Raw genomic sequence first — 22,635 nt, 5'->3', positions numbered from 1 at the left:
AACGATGGACAACAAACAAGTGTTCACATGGATTCAAGTAAGAAAAAGAGACGAGTGCAACTTGAGCCAAATCTTACACAGACTAGCAAAGTTTATGATAATTTATTAGTTGGTGATGGTGTCATTACTGGACAAAAGGCAGATATTGAGTTCAGTTTCCAACCATTAACGACTGCTGAGCAGGATGCTAATTTATCAGTGGATGATGGTGTCATCCTTGTTGATACAGAAGATGCTGAGTTAATTTTCCAGCCTTTAACGTCTGCAGACCAGGGCTCTTTGTGTGCACGTTTACAACTGACTAATGAAAGCGTTGGTGTTCAAAGCACACATTTTTGTTCTTTAGGAGTACCATGCAAAACGAAATGCATAAAAGGAGATGGTAATTGTTTGTTTAGATCAATAGCTCACGCAGTATGTGGCAATCAGGAGAAACACCTTACAATTAGACGTGCAGTTGTGAAACACCTTGAAGCTAACAGTTCTAAGTTTGTGAGATACGTACTTGAAGAGTACAGATCAGTGAAAGATTATTTGACACAGTCTAAAATGTACTTTTCTGGAACATGGGGCAGTCATGTGGAATTATTTTCTGCAGCTGACCTTTTAAAAATAAATGTAATGACCTTTAATGATGACAGATGGAATGCACACGTACCTACCGAACTGTTATTTACAGATAATGCTATTTATTTGAAGCACTGCGATGGAAATCACTATGAAGTTGTAACTTGTGTTAAACATAAACATCAAGAAAATGTCTGTGCAGAAGCATGTAACATTGAAATAGGCAATCAGAGCACAAGTCGCAATTTGATTGAGGACATCAGAACGAAATACTGTGAAGACAGTGATTATATGTATGTGAATATTCAAAGAATAAATACAGCAAAAACCCCACCTTTAAAGCAAGCGTACGTGAATACTCTAAAAAGAAATATCATTACAATGAAAATTTCAGAATGAGTATAATACAAAAAAGAGTTTCATCAAGAAGTCAGTACCGGCCCCGAATTTGTTTGCAGTGTTCGTCATCGTTTATTGTTCAGAAAACTGGTTATTGAATGTAAAAGAGATTGCTATAAAATCAGAGGTCAACAAATTACAGATTTGGCTGAAAGATGTATTACAGAAAAGTATTTACACATATGCAATACTGAATGTGAAAATAGATGCCAGTTATCAGGTAATTCAGCTTGTAAATTGTGGATTTGCTACACATGCCATCGTAAAATTCTGGGTGGAAAATTGCCTGAAGAGAGTGCTGCCAACAACATGCATTTGGTGGACATTCCAAAAGAACTAAAAGGTCTAAACTCATTGGAGGAACATCTTATTGCACGCAATATTCCTTTTATGAAGTTGCTTTGTCTTCCACGTGGAAAACAGAAAGGCTGTCACGGACCTGTAGTTTCTGTTCCTGTTAATACTGCAGTTGTCTCAAATATTCTTCCACGTAATGAATGTGATGATCACATGATAAAAATAAAACTGAAACGGAAATTAACATATAAAGGCCATTATGAATATAAATATGTCAGCACTGATCGTGTCAGACATGCACTGTCTTATTTGGTGAGACACAATAACTGGTATAATGATGTGCAGTTTAATGAGCAGTGGATAAACTCTTTGAATGCAGCTGATGAAGTTGAGAATTGTGATGATGATTTTGAAATAGAGGAACAAGATGTAACAGAAAAAATGAAGATGAGAAAGGAGTTAAAGATGATCCAGAGGAAGACATAACATATATTAAAGAACAAAGTGGTCTTTTGTCAGATACATCGCTGCAACCTGTTGATCTGGGTTCAGAGATAATCGATCAACATTTCCAAGATGTGCTAAATGTAGCACCAGCTGAAGGAAACAGTCCTATTAGACTGCTATCAGATAAATCCAATGAGGCAAAGTGTTTCCCTGTTCTCTATCCAACTGGTGGCCCAACATTTCATGATGAAAGACCGGAAAAAATCACTTTGTCAAGATACCTGAACGCAAGAATACTAAATGCAGATGGACGTTTTGCACAGAGCACAGACTTCATTTTTTATGCACAATATATATCAGAACTTGATCAAATTGTTCCCCAAAAGGATGAGCTTGACTAGTCTGAAATATGTGGACTCATAAGACGAAATCCTGTCACTGCAGCAAGGATGTTTGATCACAGATGGCATTGTTTTCTGAAAAATGTCATAATGTCACCAGCAAAGCCTATTGACAAGATAAAAGACTACTTTTATCGTGTTGAATTTCAACAACTTGGTTCTCCTCATGTTCACGGTCTGTTCTGGGTGGAAGATGCTCCGAAACTCAATGAAAATGACGCAGACAATGATCCTTTGGTTGCTGAGTTCATTGATACTTACATTACATGTGAGACACCACCAGAAAATGACACTGTACTTTACGAGTGAACAGTGTTCAGAAGCACAGTACAAGACATTCAAAAACATGTCGGAAGAAAAATAGAGTTTGTATTTTGTATTTTGTAATTTCCCACGACCACCATCCAGTCGTACGTTTATTACAAGACCAAGTCATGCAGATGAGTTGAAAGGGAAAGATGAAGATGACACGGCAAGTGCAATTATAAAGAAAGTGATGCCTTTTTTTCATCTATTGGGATTAATCAAACTATGTTTGAAAAAGCATACAACAGGTGTACCAAAAAGAAAAGTTTTGTCTTGAAAAGAAATCCAAAAGACGTTTGGGTAAACCAGTACAACAGAGATTTACTGCGTGCGTGGCAAGGGAATATGGATATTCAGTATGTCACAGATGCTTTTTCTGTAGTGGTCTATATAATCAGTTACATCACAAAAGCAGAACAAGAAATGGGTCTGTTGCTTCAGCCTACTCAGAACGAAGCTATGAATGGAAATCTTGATGCTAAAGCATCATTAAAACAGTTGGGAAGTGTCTATCTGCACAACAGAGAAATTTCAGCTCAAGAGGCAGTGTACAGACTGACAGGCATGCATTTGAAGGAATGTTCTCGTAAAGTACAATTTATACCGGTAGGACAAAATCCTATTAAGATGAGTTTGCCTTTGAATATGCTGCGAAACAAAGTGGAAAATGACCAGTCTGATGATGAAAGCAGTTTTTGGATGACAAGTCTCATTGACAGGTACAAAAACAGACCAGAAAAAGAGCCATTAGAAAATATATGTCTTGCCAGTTTTTGTTCTGAGTTCAGAATTCTGGCAAAATCAGAGGTTTCCTCACATAACCAAACAGCAGAAACTGAAATAATTCAACTCAAAAATAACAATGGCCATGTCAAACGAAGGACATGAACTGAACCTGCAGTAGTGAGGTATCCAAGGTTTTCACCCACTAAAGATCCAGAAAAATATTATCATTCATTGCTGCAGCTGTTCTTACCATATTACGACGACTGTGATTTGAAGCCGAGCACCTACAGTTTTGTTCAAAATAATAGCAGTACAATGTGACTAACCAGAATAATCAAGGTTTTTAGTATATTTTTTATTGCTACGTGGCAAACAAGTTACCAGTAGGTTCAGTAGATTGTCAGAAAACAAACAAGACCCAGCATTCATGATATGCACGCTCTTAAGGCTGTGCAATTGGGCAATTAGTTGAAAGGGGTGTGTTCAAAAAAATAGCAGTGTCTACCTTTGACTGTACAAACTCAAAACTATTTTGTACAAACATTTTTTTTTTCTGGGATTTAGCAATCCTGTGAATCACTAAACTAATATTTAGTTGTATGACCACAGTTTTTTAAAACTGCTTGACATCTGTGTGGCATGGAGTCAACCAACTTGTGGCACCTCTCAGCTGTTATTCCACTCCATGATTCTTTAACAACATTCCACAATTCATTCACATTTCTTGGTTTTGCTTCAGAAACAGCATTTTTGATATCACCCCACAAGTTCTCAATTGGATTAAGGTCTGGACATTGGGCTGGCCACTCCATAACATTAATTTTGTTGGTTTGGAACCAAGACTTTGCCCGTTAACTAGTGTGTTTTGGGTCATTGTCTTGTTGAAACAACCATTTCAAGGGCATGTCCTCTTCAGCATAGGGCAACATGACCTCTTCAAGTATTTTAACATATGCAAACTGATCCATGATCCCTGGTATGCGATAAATAGGCCCAACACCATAGTAGGAGAAACATGCCCATATCATGATGCTTGCACCTCCATGCTTCACTGTCTTCACTGTGTACTGTGGCTTGAATTCAGAGTTTGGGGGTCGTCTCACAAACTGCCTGTGGCCCTTGGACCCAAAAAGAACAATTTTACTCTCATCAGTCCACAAAATGTTCCTCCATTTCTCTTTAGGCCAGTTGATGTGTTCTTTGGCAAATTGTAACCTCTTCTGCACATGCCTTTTTTTTAACAGAGGGACTTTGCGGGGGATTCTTGAAAATAGATTAGCTTCACACAGACGTCTTCTAACTGTCACAGTACTTACAGGTAACTCCAGACTGTCTTTGATCATCCTGGAGGTGATCATTGGCTGAGCCTTTGCCATTCTGGTTATTCTTCTATCCATTTTGATGGTTGTCTTCCGTTTTCTTCCACGTCTCTCTGGTTTTGCTCTCCATTTTAAGGCATTGGAGATCATTTTAGCTGAACAGCCTATCATTTTTTGCACCTCTTTATAGGTTTTCCCCTCTCTAATCAACTTTTTAATCAAAGTACGCTGTTCTTCTGAACAATGTCTTGAACGACCCATTTTCCTCAGCTTTCAAATGCATGTTCAACAAGTGTTGGCTTCATCCTTAAATAGGGGCCACCTGATTCACACCTGTTTCTTCACAAAATTGATGACCTCAGTGATTGAATGCCACACTGCTATTTTTTTGAACACACCCCTTTCAACTAATTCAACTAATTGCCCAATTGCACAGCCTTAAGAGCGTGCATGTCATGAATGCTGGGTCTCATTTGTTTTCTGAGAATCTACTGAACCTACTGGTAACTTGTTTGCCACGTACAATAAAAAAATATACGAAAAACCTTGATTATTCTGGTTAGTCACATTGTACTGCTATTATTTTGAACAATACTGTATACCATAAATGAGGAGTTCTACAACACTGGTGTCATTAAAACTGGTTGTGATGTGAAACAAGTGAAATCCATTGTTGATGGCAACAGAGAATTGTTTGAAAAGGAAAGTGACAAAATAGACAGAGCTAAACAGCTTTTAGAACAAGATGTGGATTTAGAAGATGCTTAGGCCCACATATGTCCTGAAACAGAAAAACAGCCTGATGAATGCATGGAACTGATGAAGGAAAAAGTATTGCCTGATGAAGATGACGGTCAGGAACTTATTCCAGATCTTACAGGAAATCCTCAAACTGTGTGTACTATTGAGACAAACCACAGTATAATGCCAAGAGATGATGCACTGCATTTACTGAGGTCACTAAATGAGGAACAATCTGCTGTGTTCTACAAAGTGCGTAAGTGGTGTCTACAGAAAATACTTGGACAAAACCCTGAACCATTTCGATTATTTCTTACTGGTGGAGCAGGCACTGGAAAAAGTCATCTAATTAAAGCAATACAAAATGAATCTTGCAGACTATTATCTCAGCTGTCTGAGAATCCTGATGACATTACTGTACTTTTGACAGCTTCAACCGGAGTTGCTAGCTTTGGCATTGGAGGGGGAACTATACATAGTAAACTTTCAATTGGTGCAAATACTAGACTGCCATATCAGCCTCTTAGCGATGACAAAATAAACTTGTTGCGTACAAAAATGGGTACTTTACAAATTTTGATTATTGATTAAGTGTCTATGGTTGACCATCGTCTTTTGTCATACATTCACGGAAGATTGCGACAAATAAAACAAACTGGTGACTACTCTCTCTTTGGAAAAGTGAGCATTCTTGCAGTTGGAGATTATTTTCAGCTTCCGCCGGTTAAAGTAACTGCTCTCTATGCTGATGCAAAAGGAGTAAACTTATGGGAGAATAATTTTGAACTTGCTGAATTAACTAAAGTTGTTCGACAACAAGATTCAAGTTTTGCTGAAATTTTAAATTGGCTCAGAGTACCTAAGAAAAATGAACCTCTCGCCACTACTGATATTGCTATGTTGAAAAACTGTGAAACGGGAGAATTGTAATGATCTTCACATATTCGCTACAAATGCCGAAGTTGATAAATACAACATTGAAAGACTTCATGAATGTTGTCCAGAGGCAATCAGTATACATGCTCAAGATTATGTGAAAAATTCAAAAACTGGACGAATGGAACGTAAAGTTGGATTTCATAGCAACATTTTCAACTCATGTTTGTCTGCATGCGTTTCCCTGGGTATTGGAGCAAATGTAATGTAAAAAAAAAATATTGATGTTGCAGATGGTCTCGTCAATGGAGCTTTTGGTACAGTTGTCTACATGAGTGAAAGTCGAAGTAATGATGATTTCCCATCAGCTATACACGTGGAGTTTGATGATCCAAATGTTGGTAAAATTCAGAGATCTAAAACACACCAGAGATTTTCCCCAGATTCAACAGTAATTGAAGTACAAGAAGACCAAGTCACAAATGATGGTGGTATAAGGCGTCAATTTCCTCTTAGATTGGCATGGGCATGTACAGTTCACAAAGTCCAAGGACTCACAGTAGATAAAGCTGTTGTATCACTGAAGAAAATCTTTACAGCAGGGCAGGTATATGTTGCATTGAGCCGTGTAAGATCTCTCAGTGGCTTAATAATTGAGGACTTTAAAGAGTCAACTATATTTTGTAATGACAAAATTGAGCTGGCCTTGAAAGAGATGCCAAAATTCCCTTTGGAAGAGTACAGTTACACTAAATCACTTGGTACATTCAGAATAGCGCTGGTTAATGTACAAAGTTTGAAAGCTCACTTTCAGGATGTTCTTGCACATAAAGCTCTAATGAATGCTGATTGTATTTGTTTGACAGAAACGTGGCTAAATGCTGAGGACAAAGCACAAGAACCACAAATACCAGAATTTGTGTTCAAGCACAACCCAAGAGCTAAGTGTTATGACAACAGTACTGATGTTTTTACTCTTCTAAAACATCAGAGAGGCGGTGGAGTTGGAATATATTGTTCTGACAAAATTGAGTGTGCCATCTTTACTCCTGAGAACTGGAACTTAGAATGGTTACACTTTACGCTCTTGTATCGGCCCAACTCATATAAAACTGACATGTTTCAACAACAGCTATTACAGGTTATTGAAGAGGTGGAAAAGCATCCAGGACAGAAAATAATCATGGGAGACTTTAATGAAGACATATTTACTTCATCTACAGTTGTGAAATTAATGGAAACTCATGGATACAGTCAACAGGTACACAATCCAACAACAGAAAAAGGTACATTAATAGATCACGTTTATACTAAAGATATGGAAGGTATAAGTGCTGACGCTGTGCAAATGTACTATAGTTTTCCCCAGGCAATACTCATTTCACTGCTATGCTAAAGATTCCGCCTGCCTTTGGGGAAGGGGGTGGGTAGGGAGGAAAGACACAAGACAAGGCGGCTCCCTAGGGGTGGGAAGATACTGGAGACCGGGTTGGCTGGCACAGGGGCTGATTGGCACAAGGTTCATTTTTAAATCTTTTTAAGTTTTCATTTAAATACTGAATGTCTTTTTAATTATGGTTAAATTAAACTTTTTCCCTTTTTTATCACTTTAACCTTTTTACTATGTTCCTCCAATATACATTTTTCATTTATCAGGCTCCCTCTCCTAAATAGAAACTCTGATTCAGCCTTACCATGGTCAGCATGGTGTGTAAATTACCACTAAATGTTTCTAGAGCAGATATTTGAATAAGCCATTGCCACTGTTGACAAGATGAACAGCCCAAGTTTATCTAGATTCACCAACACATTTGGGGCAAGAAGTCAAGCCACCAGGCCACTCCAAAATTTTTTAACTTGTTTTATTTTTTTGTTTTATGGTTTAAAACTGTGCCAATCAACCCCATAATACATAGCTAGTGGATTTTGATTAGGGCATGTTGCAGGAATTCGGATATAACATCATGGTAGTAATAGCAAATAATGTTTATTTATACACATAGATATGGACTTCTGAAATTGCTCAGCAGCTGTCTAAAAATGCCAAATATTTTGTTGTGAAATCAGTACAATCGGTAATTTGTATATTTAATATGTATATATTGTATATTTTTATATAATATTTATATTGTATATTGTTTTTTGTTTTTTTTAAGGTTATTAAAATTTCTTATTTAAAATTGTGTCAGCCAACCCTGGTCTCCTCTTTTGTTTCTATTTGTTTTTGTTTTTTTACTTCTCACTAAATGTTTATTAAATGTATTAAGCTTGAATCAGCAAGTTTTGGGTATTATGCAAAACCACACCCATTAGTGTTATGAATTTATAGTTGTAGCTTGAGATTTTGACTATGGGACCAGACCATCATATTAGGTATTCAGGTTTGTAGAATTCAAATTACATATTTACTTTTAGTAGTAGTAAATTTTTAAATAACAGCCTTTTTTGCATTAATTGTGAACAGAGATTCAGAATGGCTTTCTCACAAGCTATATTCATGCTGTAAAGTTGCACTTTGTGATTTTTTTTTCCAGTTTGTAAGTAGAACCACTTCTTGCAGTAGTCATTTTTAATTTTCTAAAATGTTGTAAGATAAATGCACATGTCAGATAAATTGATATCAAATTCAAATATTTTTCCTGAACTAGCTAAAGTGTTTTTGTTCAATATTGCCATTACACAGCAAATTTTATGCTGAGAACTTTGAAGCTGTGTTGTTCTACTCTATTATGTAATACCATAAAACATTTTGTGTACAGCAAATTTTATTTAATAATTTAAGTAAATTATGGTTATAAAAATGTAAGATGCCAAAAACTGTAGTGTTACTTTCACATTTTCTAGCAGGAACCTTTCTCAAGCCACAATGTGGAGCTTAAGGACAATTTAACTTCTCAATTTCCAATCAAAAATTTTACCATTTCATCCTCCGTCTAAATTCAACAAGTGACCTACTCCTGTTAAAAAAAGGAACATTTCATGTCTCACCATCTAGTAATCAGAACAAAGAATCATCTACACAGAGACCTGATGTGAGTATATGTATTAAATGCTGTTTTGAATGTGCTTTTCATAAACATATTATTAATTAATTTTCTTAATATTGCATACAACTTCATGAAACAACAAAATTTTGTTTTACTTTTTTTAGGACTATGATGACACTACCATCATCTTCTAGTTTAAAACAACTGACTATCTGTTCATCTATTTGAGAAAAAAAAAAACTACTTAATTTGATGCACAGCAGACAACAAAAAGACCAAAAACCATGCTCCTAAATACAGACTTTATGTGAGTATTTATAGTCATTGCATATTCAGATTTTTTTTAATTACAACATAATTGAAACTTTTTGTTGTTGTTATGTTTGTAGGAATACTATGAGGACATTTCAAGATTATACAGGATGAAGCACAAATGTGGCATAGCTATGACAACATGCATACTTACAATTACAATGTGAATACAACGTGTATTTAATGTCTTATTTAAAGAAAATGTATTTGGAAGTATACTTGTAACTGCAACGTAAACAAAATTATATTGCATTTACAAGTGTTCTTCTAACTAATATACAAATGTACCTACCATGTAATGACAACTACGTGTGGTTTTGCATAATAGCCAAGGCTCAAAAGTAGGACTGAAAAGTTGCTGGTTCAAGCTTAAGTAAGGTCAAGAAAGGCATTAGACTTCAACATTATATATGTCTTATTCTGTTTCTGTTTTAGGACTTTTATTTTAATGTTGATTATGTTCAAATTTTCCTGTGTTTACATACTGTTTGTCTGAATTACTTTTGTTTGTTGTGTTCTTATTTGTTTCCTTGGTTAAACATCATGCTTAATTGTGCCTTTTTTTTCTTTCATTATCATCTCTATTCAAACTCCTCTGTTTTTTCAGTTCATTGCTAGTGATTATTTTAGTTTGCTGGCTCCTGTAGTCCATCCCTCCAGCTTCACCATCTTTGTCACTCCCACCAGCTCTACCTCAATCTGCAGATCTTCTACCTCCACCTTGGCCCTCCAGTAAAGTGGTATCACCTTGGTTCTCCAGCCTTCCTGACTTCGCCTTGGTCTTCCATCTGATCTACACAGGTCTGCACCACGTCCACCATGAGCCTCTATCCCTGCGCCTCCATCAAGGCATCCCACTATACCATTTCTGCCATGGCAAGCTTAATTGATTTTGCATTAGTCTTTCCTCCACTGCACACCCATGGGCTCTTCCACTTGTTGTGTGGTGTCTTCCTTAGTCTTCTCCACCTTGTTTTGATGCTATATTAAGGCATGAAGAGCTGCCTTTTGGAAGTGCATGTATTGTCATGTTCTGTTTCTAGGACTCGTATTTTGATTTAAAAAATAAATATCAATAGTTTCTGAGTTCATACTTATGTTATGTTTTTCTGAGGTGCCTATGTTTCTAGTGTGTTCTCATTTATTTCATGGGTTGCCCATTATGCACACCTGTGTTTGGTGAATTTGTTGTTATTTCTATGCATTTATACCCATTTGGATTGATAATACAAATGAATGGATTTTCAGTCTTAAATTGATTTAATTAAATACAGCAATGCTACTTATTGTCAATACATACTAAGAATTCTGTCATCATTTTGATTATAATTTATGAAAAGGTTGGTTTTGCCTGTGAACTGTTTTGTGATCTTGAATGTTTTGTTTGCATCCATAAAACCAGTGACTATCTATATAATGTGTGTTTGTGTGTGCCTGTGCTTCAATGAAAGCTCACATTAATTTAGAACGTCAATTAAAGTGAGGGTATACATTAAACTGTTTAAAGCATTATAACATTAAAGCCAAATATGTATTTCTAACGGGCAAAATGCCATGATATGATATGCAATCAAATTTCGTTTACAGTCAAAAGTGACTGAATCAACAAGGTCAAATGGGCTTCCTTGCTGAAATATAGCAGTCCACTGTTTTAAATGATAGTTTAAAAAAATGTGTAACAAAACTCAGACAAACATTGACCAATTCAGTAAGTAATAAAATTTTATTCAGTATGTAATAAAATTTTATTAGTTTTATAATAAAACTAATACATTTTAAAGGTATGCCGTGCTATTCAACCAACAATTTTAATTAATCCCAAACCTGATAATTTTGTCAGTATTAATGTACATTCAATGATTCTAGCTTCTCTCTTTTCCGTCTCTTTTTGTGTGAACTGAGTAGACTACATATGCTTACATTCATAAGTGATCTGAGTAGGCTACACATGCTTATATTCATAAATATAAACTTTATTTCTATTCAATTTTCTAAATTATTTATAAACTACTTATGTGTCACATGCCTACGTTTTGATGTAAATAAAAGGAGAGAGTGGTAAATGTTATGGACATATTATCATGATACAATTCAGCCTATTATTGATTTTTATTTACAATTCACTTTTATCCAAAGAGACGACACTATTTGCACTGTATTTATCAATGGGAAATAAAATAATCTGTCATATACTGTTGTGGTCACTTGCAAGTCAAAGCAGCATGAATTACATGAGCAGCAACACAGTTATACTTCAAATACAGTGCATAGTTAACAGTGAGTGGTGGTTTCGGACATAATTTTATTAAAGTGCATTTGTCAGTGCCGCACTCGTACTGACTCTTATTCTGCCTGACAGAAAGAAAAGCTCGTAGCTTACTGAAGGTGGAGCGATTTGACCAATCAGATGAAAGCGGCGTTTCAGCACCGCCACGTGTGCAAATGAAATATCTAACCCATGAACCGATTTATAAACCACAAACGAAAAAGAAAAAAATCAAGCCAAAATCTAATTTTCTGTTTTTTTAAACTAAACTAAAAAACGAATACACGAGCTGGTTTTAATTTCTCGTTATTCCATTCCAAACGGGAAATTAAATTATGAAAAAGTACACGGACCTCATGAACATATTCAAGGCTTTGATCGAATCCTGGATTTAATCATTTTAATAAACCATTCATAAATACAGGAATTTGCTTCATTACTAAATTAATGAATGACTCAATAATATAGACAGTGATTTACCGCCACCTACTGTTTTTAGTTTAATACTTAAAATAATACATTGCATATTTCTCTATTTAATTTTCTATATATATATATTTGCCTAACCCTGGTAAAATAAATAAACAAATATATGTATGTGTGTGTGTGTAGATTGTGTTGGGGGTACAACACTTTAAAAACATTTGGAATCACTGGACTATGAAAAATCCATAAGAACTGTAATTCTGAGGGTTGTAACAATCAACTCCTCTTACACTCATGTCCTTCACAATCATAACTTTAACCTTCTTTTTTGATAATATTCTAATTGGTAACAATCTTTATATGAACAGTCAATAGGCTAGTAAACCGCAGGGATGCATATTGGGTCATACGGCAACTTCCTTAAAAATATTTATCCTGTATAAAATACAAAAGTAGTGTTTTTCTATTGATAGAACATGTCTTGGTGCCATAAGTAATATAATGAGGGTTCAAATCACTAAAGGTCAATTATATCCCTAATGTAGCCTATATCAGCCATTACAACTGAAATACAAAGGCTGTGATATCAATGTTGGCCACTAGAGTTAGCCCTAGTTTAAGGAAACTTAAGCCCAATGTTTGAGTGTTATTTTAAATCACTTAACATCCATTTAAATGGAAATAAATGTATTTTTTCGTAGAGCAGAGCACTGAGTGAGAGCACAACAGACGTTCACTGATCAGAGCGAGAGCGTCGCGAAATGTCACAAAAGGAGTGTGTTTTTGGTTGCCAGGGCAAGACAACCCTGTACACAGATTACCAAAGAATAAACAGCATTAAGGGACCAGTGGATGGAGTTTATTTTTACAGAGCATCAACGGAGTTGTGCAAGTGTTTGTGTTTGTTCCCTGCATTTCGAAGATGCTTGTTTTACAAACAAAGCCCAGTTTGACGATGGATTTGCGTATCGTTTATTTCTTAAGGATGATGCAATCCCAACGAAAAAGGATCATGATGGTGTGTTGGAACCACAGGCGGTCAGTAAAACTGCTTCAAATATCTCTGCCTCCTTGTTAGTGCGTCTGCCTCCCATGCCGGAGACTCAGTTTCAGCCTCAGTATCAGATCTGATTCTGGATCAAAAATAAATGGCTGAATTTGACTGTTAGCCATGGTTTGTTTTGGATGATGTTTTTTTCCTCACGGTAATGTCACAGCTTCCAAACGCTCTCAACGCAAAAGCCTACTGGCGCTCGTGATTCTTTAGCTCCGCCCACACATCACGCCTCCAGCCGGTCGTGTTTTTCTGGGAAAAATCGGTACAGACTATCTTTCTCTTATGAATATAATAAAACTAAAGACTTTTTGGAGTTATGTAGGATGCAGTACTACTCTATAGGTACTCAAGATTAACAGGATATTGAGTGAAAACGAGCATTTCACCCCCCCTTTAAGCATTATCACTTGAACAAGAATGGTGGTTTTATTGAATATAAGCTATTTGATTGAATGATTTCATGACTTGCTCATTAAAAAATTCTACTACACTACTTACTGGCAGTTTTTATGAAAGGAGAGTATAGTATAATGTATATTTTTTACATCTTTATTTGGCATTGATGCATACTGAAAAAACAGATATTTACAATAAAAAATTCATCAATGGGCTCCACTTGAAAAGCAAGTCTGCAAGGTAGGCACTACAGTAAGCACTATAGTTTTTATTTGTTCATTATTGTCTATTTACTGTCATGCATGCTCACTTTTTGCATAATAGACAATATGTTACACAGTATGACATTTGCTGCTGCACTATACGAAAACGGTTTTGTCTATCGACACAAAATTCATAACTTTAAGTCGGCACAGTCTGGAGATGATACGATTCGACTTTGGTGAAAATCGGACAAACTGTATAGGAGTTTGAAAAAGTAGGATTTAAATGAAAATTAAGATGGTGGACAGGAATTTCGGCCAAATAAATGTGGCCTATGGATTAGAAGGAAACGCCACACAATACAAAAAAAGTATATTTTATGGGTTTTATTCTGACAGCTGTCTCTCAGAAGGACAGCGATCGATGGGAGTAAGTACTGATGAAAAACAATCATAAAATAAAGTAAATCTTAGGACTCTGTTGTGCTCATTTGACAAAAAAACAAAAGATCAAGCACTGATTTCAAAATGTGAGAAATACAATCCAGAAATAGTCTCAAACTTTAAAAGTTCAGAGTACAAATATGGGTAATTTTTGTATTTCTGAATCACCCTTGAGTGAAATGAAATGGAGTAAAATAAAATAAAATGAAATGAAATACGGTAGAGCCTAATATTGAATAACAATAACAGCACATTAGCCCACCAGTAAACTCCACCGTTTTCATGAAATACATGAGTACCAAAAAACACAATCTTTTAATACATTCTAATAATTTTATCAATGTATGATATGTTTTAAGTACACTCATAATTGTTGCTAACATGAATTCCAACATTCCATGTAAACAGATTCAACGACAGGAAAATACACTGGCTTTAAATAAGGAAAATAAAACTTCAGTAACATTCACTGTACATACCCAGTCTTTGCACGTGTCCCAAAATGTGATCAAACCCGATCCACCTCACATGCAAATCCATAAACGTCCTAAAATGCGATCCATGAAACATTAATGAGTAGCATACTATGTTCATATACACACTTTATGCAATTTGTTCACAACTCCTGCAAGAATGTACATTTACCTTGCCAAAATCAAGATAATGGCACCAAACTTGAGCACCCGTTTGCTTATGATGCTCTGCTCACTCTGAAAAACGTTCACATGCGATACATGCGGGAGTGCCGCAAAGCAAGTGTTGCAAACACAGTTTCTTAAAGGACCCGCAACCAATCTATGCTCAACGTTACGTTTTGTTAAATTTCTTCACTTGGCTACATTCTCCCCTGCTAAACCTCATTGTCCTCAATGATCAAATAATTTTTTTACTTCTTTAACAGCCTCCCTAAAGAACACACTCCCTAAGCTTGCCAACACTTGTGAAAAGACTTCAGGACTGAGTGAGACTGTATTACATGCAGACTTCGGTTCATTGAAAGGGTTTGAATGCACACCCGCATTGGCTCTTTTTGTTCTCCTAGGGGTCGGTACAGGCTTTTTCAGCAGGGTTTCCTCTACACTGAGAGTGGCACTGGTGTCAGGCATAAATTGCTCAGGTTCAGTATACCTCGGGTCAGTATCCTCTAGAATAATTTTGGGCTGACCTACAAGCACTTCACCTTCTGCCGAAGAGCTTCCAATCGCTTTTCTCTCTTGCATACTAGGGTAAGTGACTTCTTCTAGCACAACAAAATCAGGATCAGACTGAACTTCAACTTGCTCAGACTCTGCTGTTCTCTCTTGCTGTGTTTTAGGATGACAGTTCTCAGTGAATTCCAGCTCAGGTACAGAATTGACACAGGGTCTCAAGTCAGCTCGATGAAGTCTCTTGATAGGACCACCCTCAAGGGGCTCAACAGTATATGTAGTACCTTGCACATCTAGAACCTTGTATACCGTAGGACCCTATGAATCTTGTATCTTGTTCCTACACAAAGGCCGGTGACGCAGATATACCTGTTGACCAACATTGATAATGGGACAATAGACCTTTTCATTCAAAGGGGCCAACCTCTCAGCAGCCTTGTGTTCAGCATATTTTCTTGCCTGTTCGTGAGCCTCTCTCAATCTCTCTTGATGAATCACTAACCAGTCTTGTTTTCTGTCTACAGGTTGCTCATGACCCAGCAGGGCATCAATTGGAAGGTGTGGATGGACTCCAAACAGTAAGTAGTATGGTGAGTATCCAGTGGTTGCATGTGGTGTGACATTGTAGGCATACACCAACTCTGCTAGGTGTTCCGGCCACCGCCTTTTCTTTTCAGGGGGTAGTGTGCGCAGCAGATCATGGAGCGTTCGATTAAAGCGCTCACATTGGGCATTACCCTGAGGCCGGTATGGTGCAGTGCGGGTTTTCTTCACTCCATACATTTTGCACAGCTCAGCAACAACTTCGCTCTCAAAATTCCTTCCCTGATCAGAATGCAATCTTTCAGGTACACCGTATTTCATGAACCATTCCTTTAACAAGATTTTTGCTGTAGTGTCAGCTCTCTGATCCCTGGTTGGAAAAGCCTGTGTGAATTTGGTAAAAACATCGGTCACGATTAATACATTTTCTCGACCATCAGATGATGGCTCAAGCACAGTAAAATCAACTGCCACTACTTCAAGGGGTCTTGATGCAAGAAAGGACTTCATAGGGGCATGTATCCTTGGCTGTGGCATCTTTGTTAAGATGCACCTCTGACACTTTTTGATCCATTGGTCTACATCATTATACATGCCAACCCAGAAACAACGTTTCCTCAACAAGCTGATTGTGCGCTCTATCCCTTGATGTCCCATATTTTCATGAACACTTTCAAGGACAGATTTTTTTAGGCACGCGGGTAAGAGCAGCTGTTGACATTCACCATGACGCTGATCGTTTACAACACTATAAAGCAAACCATCTCGTTCACAGATACTTTTCCACTGCTTTATCAATGATAATGTAGACTTTGATAGATGAGATCTTTCACAATGGGAAGGCTGTCTCCTCCTCTCCCAGAAGGGTCTGAAAGAACTGATGGTAGGATCGTTCTTCTGGAAATCTGCCAGTTCTGCAGTCGTGTAGCTTGGCAGAGTAGGTATGCTTCCCTGATTATCATTGTCTGCCTCTCCACCAGATTCCCACGCACGGATCTGGCGGACTCTGTAACACCTTTCACTGGCAATTACTAAGTCAGGTTCCAGGAATGTCCCTTTACTGATTATGTTACAGATGGCAACACAGTCATCATACTCGTCCGGAGTGGTAGGCTCCCCTGCTAGAGGCTGCCTAGAGAGGGCATCAGCAGCAGTATTATGTCGGCCTGGGCGGTATTTAACTTCAAAGTCAAACACAGATAATTGAGCAACCCACCTTTGCTCAACTGCACCAAGTTTGGCTGTTTTAAGATGGCACAGAGGGTTGTTATCTGTGATAACCATGAACTTAGAACCTAGCAGATAACCACAAAACTTTTCAGAGATTGCCCATTTGAGAGCCAGCAACTCAAGTTTCATGCTGCTATAGTAACGGTCATTTCTTTCTGCTTTCCGAAGCCTTCTGCTTGCAAATGCAATGACCCTCTTACAACCACCCTGCTGCTGATACAGTATTGCCCCTAAGCCTTCATGACTTGCATCAGTCTCCAAGATGAATGGGAGACTAAAATCTGCATACCCTAATACAGGAGCCGTGGTAAGTTTCTCTTTCAGTAGCTCAAATGCTGACTGGCACTCAGATGACCACAAAGCACAGAAATTCTTCTTCCCTTGGCCGAACTGGCTAATACACAGACTCACTAAATCATGAAGGGGACCAGCAATTCTCGAAAAACCCTCTATGAACTTTCTGTAGTAACTACAGAATCCTAAGAATGAGCGCAGTTCCTTTACTGTGTTGGGGACTTTCCATTCCTTTACTGCCTCAATTTTTCCTGGATCTGTAGCAATTCCTTGAGCTGACACTTGATGACCTAAAAAGATTACTTCCTGCTGCAGGAAGTGGCATTTCCCAGGCTTGACTTTGAGACCCGTTTCCTTTAACCTCTTAAAGACTGTTTCCAACCTCTGTAAGTGCTCTGCGAAAGTGGGTGCATACACTAGTATGTCATCCAGATACACTAACATGATTTGGAAAATAAGATCACCCATTGTAGTCTGCATAAGACGTTGAAATGTTGATGGGCCATTACAAACCCCAAAAGGCATACGGCAGTACTCAAAAATTCCAAATGGAGTTGTAAAGGCTGTCTTATGTCTGTCACGCTCATGAACGGCAACCTGATGATATCCACTCGCCAGGTCAATCGAAGAGAAAAATGTTGCTCCCTGAAGTGCATCAAAACTCTCATCGATCCTAGGTAAAGGGAATGCATCTCGTTGTGTCTTGGAGTTGAGCTGTCTATAGTCAACGCATAGCCTGAGGCTACCATCCGTTTTTCTTACCAGTACAATAGGTGAAGCAAAAGCACTGTTACTTTCTCGGATCACTCCTTTCTTGAGAAGCTTACTGATATGTTCTCTAACTTCCTTGTACTGTGTGGGTGGCAGTGTTGTAGTCAAGTCACCAATTGTCGAGTCCGAGTCAAGTCTCGAGTCCCAGTGTTCGAGTCCGAGTCCAAGTCCGAGTCACCAAAGAAGAGTCAGAGTCGAGTCCGAGTCGAGTCACCATTACCAGAGTTCGAGTCCGAGTCGAGTCTCAAGTCCCGTATTCGAGTCTGAGTCGAGTCTCGAGCTCCCAGTGCCTACATGTCTCCACTCTGGGACCTTCAAAGAACTGATAAAATGTAGTAAGAGGTTCTACATTAAACAAAAAATGACACCACTGTCACGATTGCAAAGGGAGTTTATTTACTGATTTGACATATACACTTTGCAACTTTACAACACAATAAAAAGCATGTGTTTACTTCCATTGTTGTGAACTTGTGATTGGGAACCAGCATAGAAAATTTACAAATTGTTTAATCATGCTGCATTTTCATGTTGCATTTTAAAATCATCAGATTTGAAAGCATGGTACTGCTCAACCTTGCACGATGAGGCCTCATCAGTATGCCTCCATGGCTAAATACCCTTTCAATGGGTGCACTGGTGGCAGGAATACAGAATACCGGTGTGGCAAGCTGATATAGTGCAGGGAACTTGACTTTGTGCTGCTGCCAAAACCCAAAGCATGGGACTGAGTCCTGCTCGGCGATCAGGTCAAGATATGCAGTCAACTGAGCATGGACAGATGGCTTGTTGTTAGTCGAGGAGGGAATCTTCCGATAGTGGGAGAACATTTTCAGCTTCTTCTGAGGGGCCTCAGGAGGAGATGCTGGAGCATCACCTACCCCTGGCCCTGTTGCAGCGGCTGATGGGGGTAACTGTTGTTTCTCGCCTTCTGCTTTGATATACTCTGAAACAAAAGGAGGCAAGTGAGGTATGGGTAACACTTTACAATACGGTTAATTAGTTAACATTAGCTAATGTACAGTATTGTTCAAAATAATAGCAGTACAATGTGACTAACCAGAATAATCAAGGTTTTTCGTATATTTTTTTTATTGCTACGTGGCAAACAAGTTACCAGTAGGTTCAGTAGATTCTCAGAAAACAAATGAGACCCAGCATTCATGATATGCACGCTCTTAAGGCTGTGCAATTGGGCAATTAGTTGAATTAGTTGAAAGGGGTGTGTTCAAAAAAATAGCAGTGTGGCATTCAATCACTGAGGTCATCAATTTTGTGAAGAAACAGGTGTGAATCAGGTGGCCCCTATTTAAGGATGAAGCCAACACTTGTTGAACATGCATTTGAAAGCTGAGGAAAATGGGTCGTTCAAGACATTGTTCAGAAGAACAGCGTACTTTGATTAAAAAGTTGATTAGAGAGGGGAAAACCTATAAAGAGGTGCAAAAAATGATAGGCTGTTCAGCTAAAATGATCTCCAATGCCTTAAAATGGAGAGCAAAACCAGAGAGACGTGGAAGAAAACGGAAGACAACCATCAAAATGGATAGAAGAATAACCAGAATGGCAAAGGCTCAGCCAATGATCACCTCCAGGATGATCAAAGACAGTCTGGAGTTACCTGTAAGTACTGTGACAGTTAGAAGACGTCTGTGTGAAGCTAATCTATTTTCAAGAATCCCCCGCAAAGTCCCTCTGTTAAAAAAAAGGCATGTGCAGAAGAGGTTACAATTTGCCAAAGAACACATCAACTGGCCTAAAGAGAAATGGAGGAACATTTTGTGGACTGATGAGAGTAAAATTGTTCTTTTTGGGTCCAAGGGCCACAGGCAGTTTGTGAGACGACCCCCAAACTCTGAATTCAAGCCACAGTACACAGTGAAGACAGTGAAGCATGGAGGTGCAAGCATCATGATATGGGCATGTTTCTCCTACTATGGTGTTGGGCCTATTTATCGCATACCAGGGATCATGGATCAGTTTGCATATGTTAAAATACTTGAAGAGGTCATGTTGCCCTATGCTGAAGAGGACATGCCCTTGAAATGGTTGTTTCAACAAGACAATGACCCAAAACACACTAGTAAACGGACAAAATTAATGTTATGGAGTGGCCAGCCCAATCTCCAGACCTTAATCCAATTGAGAACTTGTGGGGTGATATCAAAAATGCTGTTTCTGAAGCAAAACCAAGAAATGTGAATGAATTGTGGAATGTTGTTAAAGAATCATGGAGTGGAATAACAGCTGAGAGGTGCCACAAGTTGGTTGACTCCATGCCACACAGATGTCAAGCAGTTTTAAAAAACTGTGGTCATACAACTAAATATTAGTTTAGTGATTCACAGGATTGCTAAATCCCAGAAAAAAAAAATGTTTGTACAAAATAGTTTTGAGTTTGTACAGTCAAAGGTAGACACTGCTATTTTTTTGAACACACCCCTTTCAACTAATTGCCCAATTGCACAGCCTTAAGAGCGTGCATATCATGAATGCTGGGTCTTGTTTGTTTTCTGACAATCTACTGAACCTACTGGTAACTTGTTTGCCACGTAGCAATAAAAAATATACTAAAAACCTTGATTATTCTGGTTAGTCACATTGTACTGCTATTATTTTGAACAATACTGTATTAACTAACATGAACTAACAATGAACAATCCATTTGTTTCTGTATTTGTTCATCTTTGTTAACGTTAATAAAAATACAAGTGTTCATTGTTGTTTGTACATTAATTAATATAAACAAGATTTTAATAAAGTATTAGTAAATAAAGAAATTAACAAAGATTAATAAATGTATAAGTGCAGTTCCTTATTAGTTCATGAATGCTAACTAATGTAGTTAACTAATGAACCATATTGTAAAGTGTTACCAAGGTATTTTATAAATATGTTATTAAATAGGCTTACATATTAAATGTGGACATAAAACTCATAAACGGTTTTAACTCACTTGTCTGCATAAAAAAATTAAAAAATAACATTTCTCACCTTTTATTTGACTCTTTAGTTGCCCTTTAATGCTATTGTCCAGCTGCACATCATGTTCTAGCCACTGGAAACCAAATGCTGGGTCTAACACGGATGCTACAAAGTTGCTTCATCTGGCTCACATCCTGGCATCATCACTGCACTGAAGATCTCTGTGAACCTTGCTTTCATGGAGTTCTCCAGAGCTCTCACCAGCGGCCCACAGTATCTGATTCTTTCTCCTATTTCCTGCAGATGACTGTGCAGAGTGAGGACACAGGGCACAACAACACTGACAGTGACAGTTTTCTCTCCCTGAGTCAGGTTGGTTGCCTCTAAGAATGGATCGAGAACTTCGATCAGTTCTTTAAGCTGAGCATATTCTCGCTGTGAAAGGATTAGACTTTTGTGCCCCTCTGAGTCCAACACATATGCTAGCATTTGTATGTCAAAATTCACATATGCCTTCACTTGCTTCAAAGTAGAATTCCATCGCGTAGCATTTGCTGTTGGAATCGTTGCATCACCAAAGTTTGCTTCAAAGCAGTCTTTAAATGAGGTGCCACTGTGGAGGAGGTTGGCTGCACGGGACAGCTTGGATAGGGTGCCTGACAGCCCACTGGCTTCTTTCAAACCATCTTTTATGACCAACTGCAGTGAATGTGTGAAGCACGACAGTCTCTGCATCTTACAGTTTTCATCCAAAGTAGCATTGACTGCCTCTTGATCTTCTGGTGTCAGATCTTGCCAGATTTCATCCTCCGGCTCTGGATCTGCAGACTCGTCTTCCTCTGGCAGAAATCTGGCCTGGAATGCTTTCCTCATATTGGACGCATTATCAGTGATGACAAAGTTGATCTTATTCTTAATCAGATACTCTTCAGCACAGCATTCAAACATCATTGCAATCTTTTCTCCGGTGTGTTTGCCATGGACTCTTTTGCAGGAAAGAAGATAAGACTGAAGGCTGAGTACATGGTTTACCTCAGTCACTGTGTGTGCTGTCACTCCAAGGAATGACCGCATCTTGCGATTACTCCAAATATCTGTAGTAACCGCAACACTCAAAGCTTCAGCCAGCTGGCACTTTATCCATTCCTTTTGAACTTTTACCATTCCTGGAATGGTCACAGATGAAATTGTGGATCTTGCAATAGGCCTATACTGAGGGTCCATGACATGAAGGAAGTGCCTGAAGTCCTCATTGTCAACCATGGAGAGAGGCAAACAACAGCTAATGATAAGATCTTTCACAAGGGCATCACTTATAGCCTTTTGACGTGGATGTTTGGTGTCATAGATCCCTTGTGGTCCAGCATGGAAAAATGAAGTAATAGCACTCTGACCTGAAGCAGCTGGTGTCAAATGTGATGCAACAGAGGCACAGTATTGTTGGTACCTAGTGGGAGAAATTATATACAATTAAGCCAAATCAAGCAACATTTTTCAGGCACTCTTTCTTGCAACTAGAAATGAGTATATCACTAGAATTGTCTTTGCCCTTAG

The 22,635-nt window shown here is 38.0% G+C and overlaps 1 protein-coding gene across 1 annotated transcript; it reads right to left on the bottom strand.

Annotated features, from left to right (window-relative positions):
- Positions 1-18,469: 18,469 nt before the first annotated feature.
- LOC113074878 (uncharacterized) lies at positions 18,470-22,635 on the bottom strand. The gene is made up of 2 exons (XM_026247603.1): positions 21,151-22,635; positions 18,470-19,102 (listed from the first exon to the last, which is right to left on the bottom strand). The coding sequence occupies exon 1, from the start codon at positions 22,342-22,344 to the stop codon at positions 21,247-21,249; it is 1,098 nt and encodes a 365-aa protein (XP_026103388.1). The 5' UTR covers positions 22,345-22,635; the 3' UTR covers positions 18,470-19,102; positions 21,151-21,246.

Source organism: Carassius auratus, unplaced genomic scaffold (assembly GCF_003368295.1).
Source record: "Carassius auratus strain Wakin unplaced genomic scaffold, ASM336829v1 scaf_tig00015585, whole genome shotgun sequence".
Taxonomy (NCBI): Eukaryota; Metazoa; Chordata; class Actinopteri; order Cypriniformes; family Cyprinidae; genus Carassius; species Carassius auratus.
Note: the sequence above shows the minus strand (reverse complement) of the source record. Positions and strands in the feature narration are given on the sequence as shown.

Bases quoted from the DNA above. Each gene is read 5' to 3' on its own strand.
- LOC113074878 (XM_026247603.1), bottom strand. From the start codon at position 22,344: ATGGTTGACAATGAGGACTTCAGGCACTTCCTTCATGTCATGGACCCT.